We start from the raw sequence: 10,526 nt of genomic DNA, 5'->3' as shown, positions 1-10,526 counted from the left end.
TCCACAACTTCCATAGGGATTGAAATAGTTTACAGAGTTAGACAATTAATCATTCTATGGAGCATCAGGTGCACAATCAACCTTGAATCCTTTGCTTGATCCTTCCTTCAGTATTCATCATTTGGATGGATGCCTAAACTGATCTTCAAAATTGTCTGAATCATAGTAGTTTGGTTTTGGAAACTCAATCTTGGAATCGACTTTCACAATTCCTGCATCGTTCTAACATTCGAGGAGAGATGCAAGAGGAACATTGACATTAGAATTTCAAAATCATGATAGAAATGAAAGGAGACTCGAAGTACTTGATGGTGCATAGCAAAATGAATTGTCGACCATAGGCATGCAACTAATTCATCAATGGCATGTATTTGATCTAAATGGAAGCTAGAGCAAAGAGGCTAAATGAAGGACATGTGGCTAAGGCCTGTGACACCTCAAACTCTAAAATAAGGAATATAAGATAGGACCACAAATATCAATGAAGTTTGAAAGGACAATTGCGCACTTTCCATCACCTTTTAACACCAGATGAAAGACCCTAAGCCCTCTCACCTTACTTCTATACAAAATTTTCTCATCCTACCTTGCTTTGAATATCTTGCCAAATTGTTGTGTATATGATAAAATGCTCAATCCCTTGCCATTTAATACTTTTTCAAGATGCAATTATTTTGTCCCCTTCCCATTACCCACTTCAATACCAATATCAAACCACCATTACTAAACATGAAACTAATTGTGTTCCATGCACTTCTCATTGATACATGTACGTCCCTCTTTAACTTGAAAGATATTGACAATGCGTTGTACAAAAACAAACCTCTAACTTTCTTAGTCAATCATAATTATGTATATGAGTTTCCCATATCCAAAACAAACTATCTTTCTTTATACATTTATTTGTTGGAGTTTCCATACCCTTCGTGCATTTAACTCATTCCATGCCTTCATGATATCTTACCAAACTCTATAGTGATAGCCCCAAACCCTCTTCCTTTTTACTACACACTAGAATTCCAACTTAATTTCCATCAAGGACCACCTTATCGACCTTTAATATCAAGTATCCCTTTATAGTGCAAACAGGCAACCATTCCTTTTTTATGCATGCTTACAAGTATAAGCATGATCAACTGCAGCCAATCGTGAAAGTAGGGGGCATGTTGTGATGGGCACTAGTGGGTGGGATTACAAAATTTATAGTGGCCTCATGATTCTATGTAATAGATGCACGAGATTATGCTCACTAGATTTTTTTAGTAGGATGATGATTATCCCTAGATTTCCAACCCACCTCAATCTTTTACCAACTTCCATTTCTCTGCAGACTAATTAACTAAAGAGTAATAATACTATCTTAAATCCTAACATGTGGAGGTTGTAGCTATGCTTTTGCACAAAACATGTGAGACTATGTAAGTATGCTACTTGAAGACATAGTTGAGGTCCTTGGTGGACACATGGCATTGCCATGTTGTATTTTCATTCAATATCAGCCATGTAAAATCTTCTCTATTGTATAATGATAGGCTTGTATACCCATTTAGGGTAGACAATTGAGCCTTTTTCAGACCACATTTTGGACATGATCCATTAATGCAATTAATGTGATGTCAATAAGAGTCTCCCTTTGGACAAACCATTGGCTCCCACATCAAATTTAGGTTTTCAAACTTGGTTGTCCTTGTAATACATCTATTTGAGCTATAGATGATTCATTCACCTAGAGACATGAGCATCTATCTCCATGTAGCAATGCTCCAATATGACGACATATCAAGTCACTCAAAGCCTATTGATATAGGTCAAAGTGTATGTGTGTTTTGTAATATCACACATTCTTGCCTTATACCAAGGTTTGCAATGCCCATAGTCATCCTACCCAATTTTTGTTCAAGATTCTCAGCCATAAATATAAGGTACAACTCTGTCTTCTTATCCAACAAAACGTAAAAAGTACAATGCCAATCTACATTCACTATGCAATATCCTTGTTTAAAATTATGTTAAAGCTTAAGGAAAATGAATATTCCAACATTCTAAGAACATTATTTCATTATAAGGAAACTCACTATACACACAAAATATATTCGTCAACCTAGCGAACTTATTGTTTTAGCCACCAGGCAAATTCCTAAATCATGGGTTGGCTAGATAGTGCTAGCAAGCTTAAGAACATTAGCTCACTAAGAAAGCCGACAATACACATGAAATATCAAACCACAAGCTTATTGCTTTGACCATTAAGGTGGTCCCTAAATCAATGGGCTAGCTAGACAACGTCAACAAGCTCATGGTTATATCCATCAGGTCGGTTGGCCAAGTTAAAAACAAAGCGCTCTAAATTCTATCTTGCTCAATTGCAAGATTTTGTCAAATTTATCTTTTAGGGATTGTTGAAACTTGGAACAAGAAATTCCATAGGCACCACGGCTTTAAATCCATAGACTAGCCCACTCTGTAGAATGAATTTTTTTATTTCAATCTGATTGGTTTTTTGAAATTGTGTTTTTCAAAATATGGAGTCAAATTGTGTTGGAGCTCTCTACTTTTCTATTTTATAGTGGATAAAATGTGGTAGATTTCTTATGCCATTATATTCAGAGTCGTGAGTTTATAAATTACTTTGTTTAATAAATTAACTCCTTGCTCAAAGACTAACTCAATTGGAGATCTAAGATATACGTCCACATTGTAGCAATGTCTATGATGGTTCCTCAAAGTAGCACAGACTGCTTGTATTGATAGTAGCCGAAGTGTTGTTTCTAGTGGGTGTTGCATTGGGGTTGAATGGCTTTTGCAACTTGTATTCGTAGCTCCAGCAAGAAGAGTCGAGTCACAAGGGCTTAGCGAAACTGAAATCTCAAAAGGGTTTGGGACGAGGTGCCAAAGACTGGGATCTACTTATCTTTAAGAAAAGTCTTCGGCCCATAGTAGACGAGGTGCTCAGGAAGCAAACATCATGGATTATCAGTATGAATCCAGAATTTTTGCAATTATGATCAGTGCCATAATCTTAAGCACCAACAACAGGACAATTATAATCCCATGCCCATGTAATCCATCACGTCATGCACATGACCTGAATCAAACACTACAGATCTAGAATTGGGAGCAGGTTTGACGTCGCAATTCCTCCGGACGTAGCTGACAATCGAGTTGTGGAGAAACAGTACTCAGGCTGCACTGTTGGAATGAGAAGACTCGAGGAATTCTCGACTCTAGACATGCGATCCAAGAACTCGAGTGTGGTGCTACTCATTAGCTGATTGGTTGGCTTGATCCTTCTTCACAAGATCAATAGAAGACATGTTGCTTTAGACAACAAAGCAAAACCATTGGGCGACAGGGAGGAAATTCGTGCTAGTGTTCGTACCTTGTAGCAAACGTCATGCGGCTTCATCGTATGCACAAGCCGCTTCTTTAGCAATGTCAAAGGTGCCCAGATCTTTTGAGTGGCATCTTTGATCTCGACCACCCATCTGGTTGAGGGTCTCTGCTACCCTCTCTCTGCAACATTGCTCACATCGAGAAATAGAGAAAGGATTTCCACTGTAGATGACGGAAGAAATCATGATAAGAATTTGGTCGATGCTCGAGTTGGAATACATATACACTCATTGAGATTTAGGTAATATATCATTCTTTTACATATTCGTGATATTCAATCTTGGCGCTAATTTTTTACGACGATTACAATCTCAATGCACGAGGAACAACTCGTTCTCTCGGATTATAACTATTTGGGAAAGGAAGCGTGCCGCCTCCTCGCCCACACTATGTGTGGTTACATACATACATACACACATACATACATACATACATACATACATACATACATACATATATATATATATATATATATATGTTTTCCATTTCATGTTCTGTGTTTTCTTTTGCTTTTGCATATTTTAAATTCTTCTTTTTTCTATTTGTGTGCCGTGGTGTTCGCAAGAAGGGAACACTTAAACACATACGCCATTTGGTCGGGACTGCTATTGTCAACTTAGTTTATTTGACCTGTAATCCTTTCTTCATCTTTAATTTATAACCAACATATTGTAGATCACTCTCTTCATTCATTCCCCTTTGGCAGTGTACCGTACCCTAGTTCAATGTATGCTTCATACTTGGCTTTAGATCATCCAACTTTCTACGATTGAAAGAGAGTACTCTTGGTGGCTGATCTCCATTATGCATTCTGTTGAATACAAGGAGTATCTCTGTCCTTGTCTGCTACTACGTCTTGGTTCCCTTCCCATTCACCATGCTCACGTCCAGCCTCTCCATCCACTCCTTGCCCCCCTTCTTCCCTTCCTTGTTCACAGGGAAATGCAACAAACCTTATGGGAAACGCACATGAAAAAGAGTACCAAATTGTAGGAGGAAAAAGGATTGCACTTGAAGCATAAAGGAGAGACCTCGTTTCCGCCTGCCCGCCCCTCAACAACAGGAGGATTGCAATCTAAAGCAGGAAAAAGGGGTGCAAGCAGGAAAAAGGGATTGCACCTGAAGCATAAAGAACAGAGACCACCGCCCACGCCCAAAAACAACAACAACAAAGCATTCAACTCATAAGCTTCAAATTCTAAACTGATTCTTTAGCAGAAATTGCTGTAAGAGAGTGTAGAGTACTATATGCGCCTCAAAGAATCTCGAACTTGAACTACCGCTTAGTTAGGCGAGATGAGCCGGTTCAGCGGTTCAGATTAACACACGAAGCTGCAGATTTTCTGGCAGGGATCGGCGTCAATAATAGCAAAGGGAAAATTAACGTGGCTTCTAATAACCTGAACAAGGACTGGTGCCATAGGCTTTGTCTTGATGTCTTGGACGGCCTTAAGAAACCCAGCATACAGGAGGAAACTGCCACCTTCGCTTCTACCCTATGGCGTTGTGCCACTGCTCAATCCCTGGCAAATGGCAGGCTCGTTCACGGCCACATTATCAAAGGAGGACACCAGGCAAACAGCTATTTAAACAACCTTCTTTTACAAATGTATGGAAAATGTGGAGCGTTGGAGGATGCACGTGCATTGTTTGGCAAAATGGATCAGCGGGATGTGTACTCCTGGACTGCTATGATTGGAGCCTATGTAGAGCAGGGACAGGGCAAGAAGGCGTTCCAACTGTTTCAACAAATGCGTTTGGAAGGAGAGACGCCCAACAAATTCACTTTCCTTAGCATACTTCCTGTATGCGCAAGCCAGTCAGCCCTACCTGACGGCAAGCAGATACATGCATTGATTACGGGGACTGAACTTGAGTCAGAAGTACTTGTCGGGACCTCCCTTGTCAGTATGTATGGTAAGTGTGGAGGACTGGAGTATGCACAAGATACGTTTGACAACATGCATAAACGAAATGTGATCTCGTGGACGGCTATTATTACTGCATATGCCCAGCAACGTCAGGGCAAGAAAGCCCTCCATTTATTTCAACAAATGCTGCTTGAAGGCCTGTTTCCAGACAAAGTTACTTTTATTAGCATTCTTGATGGATGTCAATGCTTGGCCGAAGTTGCCCAGATCCACGTCTACACTACCGTCACTGGATCTGAGTCAAACGTTGCTTTAGGGAATGCTCTTGTCAGTACGTATGCCAAGTGTGGCCACCTGTTGGATGCATGGAAGATGTTCTGTAGAATGCACGAACGCAATGTGGTTTCATGGACAACCATAATTGCGGCATATACTCAGCATGGCCTTTCCAAAGAGGCTCTACAAGTCTTCCAACAAATGCATTTAGAAGACGTGATGCCTAATAAAGTGACCTTAGTCACAATCCTTTCTACATGTGCCAGCCTGGATATCTTTGCTGAAGGCAAAAGAATGCATGCCTGCACTGTGGGCTCTGAGTTTGAGTTAGATGTTGTAGTGGGAAACACCATTCTGAATTTCTACAGCAAGTGTGGCAGCTTGGAGGATGCACAGTCCATCTTTGACAGAATGTCCGAGCGAGATGTGATCTCGTGGAATGTCATTATGACAGCTTATGTCGAGCATGGGCAGTCCAAGGAGGCTCTCCGGTTGTTCCACCGTGGGTGGCAAGAAGGTCTGAGTCCAGACAAGGTTACATTCATCAGCATTCTTGAAGCATGTAATTGTCACGCACTCCTCGCTGAAGGCAAACAGGTGCATCACTATCTGCTGGATAATGGTTTTCAGCTAGACGCTGTACTGGGCACTGCTCTTGTTGGCATGTATGTCAAGTGTGGCAGCTTAGAGGGTGCATGGAGAGTTTTTTACAACATGCAGGAGCGGGATTCGATTACATGGACTGCAATGATAACAGGTTATGCTGATGATGGGCAAAACAATGAAGCTCTCTACCTGTTTCACCGAATGCAGTTGGAAGGTTTTATACCGAACAAGGTGACATTGGTTAGCATTATTTTTGCCTGTGGCAATCAGGTGGACGTAACTGAAGGTAAACAAATGCATGCCCATGTTGTTGCTTATGGTTTGGAAAAGGATACGGCCATAGGGACTGCACTAGTCCATATGTATGGTAAGTGTGGCAGCTTGGAGGAGGCAAGGAAGATTTTTGATGAGCAGTTTAAGGGGAGTATCGGCATCTGGAATGGCATGATTACTGCATATGCCCAAAACGGTCAGGGCAAGGAAGCGCTTTGGCTCTTTCAACATATGCAGAAGCACGGCCTGATGCCAGATGAGATGACCTTTGCTAGCATTCTTTCTGCATGTAGCCATACTGGCCTAGTGGATGAGGGTTGTTTCTACTTTCTTTCCATGATTCTAGATCATAGCTTGAAACCAACAATGGATCATTTTGTCTGTATGATTGATCTTCTTGTGCGGGCAGGGCAGTTAGAAAAGGGAGAAAACTTAATCAACAACATGCCACATCAACCTACCACTACATGTTGGACAACCTTGCTTGGTGGCTGCAGAATGCACTTTGATGTGGAGCAAGGTGGGTGTGCTGCAAAATATGCTTTTGAACTAGCGCCAGACAATGTAGTACCCTACGTGATGTTAGCTAACATCTTTGCTGCATCTGGCAGGCTGAAAATGTTGCAGAAAGGTGATCTTGAGAAGTAGAATAGTTGCAGATTAGCAAAGCTAGAAATCAACGCGCCGGAAAGGCATTCTGTACTGACTTTCAGGCACTAAAATACACACAACATCAACTTGTGCAGTCTAGAAGAGGAACCTTGGGAGCACATTGTCTGTGGCAATGAGTTGGTCGTCTCCCTTGTAACAGCTAATAATCATGGTATTGGGAACACCATTAGGTTTCTGAGTCCTTCTGTCTTGTATCATTATTACTCTACGCTGTACCATTGGGATTTTCTTGCCTGGGGATTGTTAGAAATCACCCAACAGAGGGTATGCACAGCGGAAGACTGAGAGAATTGCCCAGGAGCTCACACAGTTTGGTGTGGGGTGTGGAATCACAAACTTCTTAAACTAATGTGCATAGAATAGATGTGCAGACTCATCAATAGACAATGAACCAACCAGATAGAGAAATTACCAAAATAATATATTTCCGTCCAAAGCTATGGACACAATACAAAAGAGATAGATCCAGAGTCCCACCAATGGTGTGGTCCTCTGACCTTACCACAAGATCCTTCTCCTATCTGCCGGCTATCTCTAGACTCGAGCCCGCGTGCTCCACCTCGAGCGTCTGTAGACTCTCTGTCCAGAATGGTTCTCTCTACCTTACTGCCTGTAGATCAGCCTAGGTAGGTAGCACTTACTAGCTCAGTCTGCAGCCCTCTTTAGGTCTCCTCCACCTCCTGGGAAAAGGCCCAAGGAAGCCCTGTCTGCTGTAAATCTGCTGGTCCGGAGAGGAGATATTAGGGCACAAAGGCCCTCCTTATATAGGGCACAAGGCCCTCCAGAACCAACCGACCAGCCAGCCCTAATTGGGCCGACTGGCTGGTCTGTAGCAGCCCTAACCAACCAACCAGATGGTTGGCTGGTTGGCTGCCTCTCCAGCCCTATTTAGGGCCCTTTGTTACATGCATGGCCCAGCCCCTTTGGACTGCTTACCCCGCCACCTGCCAGCCCTGTTTGCAGGCCATAGACTTGCCCAATACCTGCTGCAACAGTGCGACTCCATGCTGCTACTGTTCCGCCTCTGCTCAGCCCTTGTCCGGACCCTGGCGCACTCTGCACACCTTCTGTACACTGCCCTGCAGCAGTCCGTACTGATCCGTACAGTGGCTGTACCCTTGCTGATGTCACCCGCCATGTGGTGTCATGTCCAGGGCCTGTTTGCAGCCCATACACACACGCTTTGCTGTGCCTCTTCCAGGCTGTTGTGCTGCCCACATGGCAGCCCCTTTAGCCCTTTCCCTGTGAGGTGCTGCCCATGTGGCAGCCCCTTCTCCACCTTGAGTCTCCTGCCCACGACAGCCAAGATGTTGTCCATGTGGCAGGCCATTCCACCTAGGGTTCACCCCCCCCATGCACTCCTCATTTGGGGGCTCACAGATGGGGAGGTGACCATTCCAACAGGGATGTGTTCTCTGTTTGATTGTGTGGCGGTCATGGGCCCATTTGATATTATGGTCATGGTCATAGTGTGTGCACATTAGATTAAGCAATGAAGGCTAACAGAGTTCTGGCTCCTGCAAAGAACAATGCACTTTGTATCAAACAAAGAAAGTAACAGCATGATAGATAATGGAGGAACGGCTGTCTCAAAACTCAGAGCCAGGTAGCACAAAAAGCAGGTCTCAAAGTGCAGATAATGTGCAAAAATTCATCATGCAAATGGTTTTAAGGACAAATAGAAGATTCTGACAAGAGATGCTAATGCCATGGCATAAGGTTCTACTTCAAAGTACAAAAGTTTAATACTTTAGATTACAAAGAGCATCAGGAAAAATTGTATGTTAAATTTGCATTTCCAATGAAAAAGATATGTTGGAATTGAAACCCTTTGGCATAAAGAGCATTTGTACTTGGGAGATTAGAAGCCCAAGATGGCTAGCTAATACCTATTACTCATGAACAGCACTGAGACAAAGAAGGGCAGAAATTTCATGAATTAAAACCTAAGCCACAATCTAAGATGACAGTTGCAATAAAAGAGGCAGGCAATGCCCCTGAAAGGAAGATGAAAAGCTAACCGAAGGTGTCAGTCTTCCTTGATTTTAAACTGTCCTAAAGTTGGAAGTATCCTAATATGCAATCACAGGCTTCAACCACTGTCGTACCGGTTTGAGCCTTTGCTTCATGATCTGCCAGTACATCTGAACATTTGACAGCTTATTTACATGTTTCGCATATAGCTCTTAACGCCTATCTTGGTCACATGGTTTGAAAAGCTAATTTTTGAATCTCGGTGATGTGGATCCCAATTGATAGTAACAACTGTTTTTTCACCACCCTGTGTATTTAATCAACCCTATGCATGGAAAAGTTGGACTTGGAAGCTGATCTCCTAAACGAATACGATTGGCGCTACGAATGGGGTGGTGCTTCGTCATATAATCTTGCTCCATTGTGAGGAACTTGAAAGCAGCTACACGTGGTCCTCCCAACAATTCATCCTTTGACTTTCAGTTCTCAAGCGTATATCGTCAATAGTCCCTATTAAAAGTAAAAGATCCAATTGTGGCCTTAACATCCGCGTTAGATCTCCATTGTCTAATTTTGGACCTCTTGCTCAAAATATAAAAGTGTGCTACTATCCCTAAAACTGATTCTTACGAGTGTTATCTAACGGCCCTCACGTTACCTTTTTTTGGGTACCTTTATATATCTTCTATTCTCTATATATCTTAAGGAGAAGGTGGCTCGGGGATGAATTTGGAGCTTCGAGGAGCTTCGGCAGTTCTAGAGCTTACGCTTCGTTCGATCGTGATGCAAGTTTACCGACCCAACCAACGTGGTGCAATTTAGAGGCTCGAGAAGAGCGTCGTGGGAGGCTCGAGGTGCGGTTCAGGAGCTGTGGGCATGTGGCAGCAGGCAGAGGACAGATAGCTGAAGTTCATGACGGCGTGGGGCACAGAGATTGCCACATGGCACAGATAGCGATGTGGGCGTGATGTGGTGCGAGTAGAGCGACATGGCGCTTGGGTGTAGTTTGGTGACTGTGGCTGAGCCAGCACACTCGTAGACGCAGACTGTCAAGACCTCCTTGCCAGTGACACATGCGCGGCACTGACAACCGTGGAGCAAATGCATTGTAGAGAGAGAAGAGAGATGAGAAAGAGGGGAGTGGTTCTATAGCTTTCGACGAGAGCTTGAGAGGGTCCGCGTGAGTAGAGAACATGTAGAAATGTGCCACGACGGTTGTAGTTGTGTTCTGGGGTGAGGCCCGCGTAACGTCGTAGACTGTAGAAGAGAGATCGGCCACATGGTGCGGGTGTAGAAAGCGGAGGCGCGGTCGTGAGAAATGGGACCAACGTAGATGACACGTGGCAAAGGGAGAAGTCCATTGACAATCACAATATTGGACCCGACATCACGCACGCGTCCCGACGATTGCTCAGTGCTCACTGTTGATGCACAATGCAGTGGATTGCAAACAATCTGGCC

General features: G+C 43.3%; 1 protein-coding gene across 1 annotated transcript; it reads left to right on the top strand.

Annotated features, from left to right (window-relative positions):
• Positions 1–4,605: 4,605 nt before the first annotated feature.
• Positions 4,606–7,188, top strand: LOC147896504 (pentatricopeptide repeat-containing protein At4g13650-like). Its single transcript, XM_087381772.1, has one exon. The coding sequence runs from the start codon at positions 5,001–5,003 to the stop codon at positions 7,065–7,067; it is 2,067 nt and encodes a 688-aa protein (XP_087237898.1). The 5' UTR covers positions 4,606–5,000; the 3' UTR covers positions 7,068–7,188.
• The last annotated feature ends 3,338 nt before the right edge of the window (positions 7,189–10,526 follow it).

Source organism: Dipteris shenzhenensis, chromosome 11 (assembly GCF_047967505.1).
Source record: "Dipteris shenzhenensis isolate YYH24624 ecotype China chromosome 11, Dip_SZ_1.0, whole genome shotgun sequence".
NCBI lineage: Eukaryota > Viridiplantae > Streptophyta > Polypodiopsida > Gleicheniales > Dipteridaceae > Dipteris > Dipteris shenzhenensis.
The sequence above is the reverse complement of the archived record's forward strand: the minus strand, read 5'-3'. Positions and strand labels throughout refer to the sequence as shown.

Coding starts and splice junctions, on each gene's coding strand:
- LOC147896504 (XM_087381772.1), top strand. CDS start 5,001: ATGTATGGAAAATGTGGAGCGTTGGAGGATGCACGTGCATTGTTTGGC.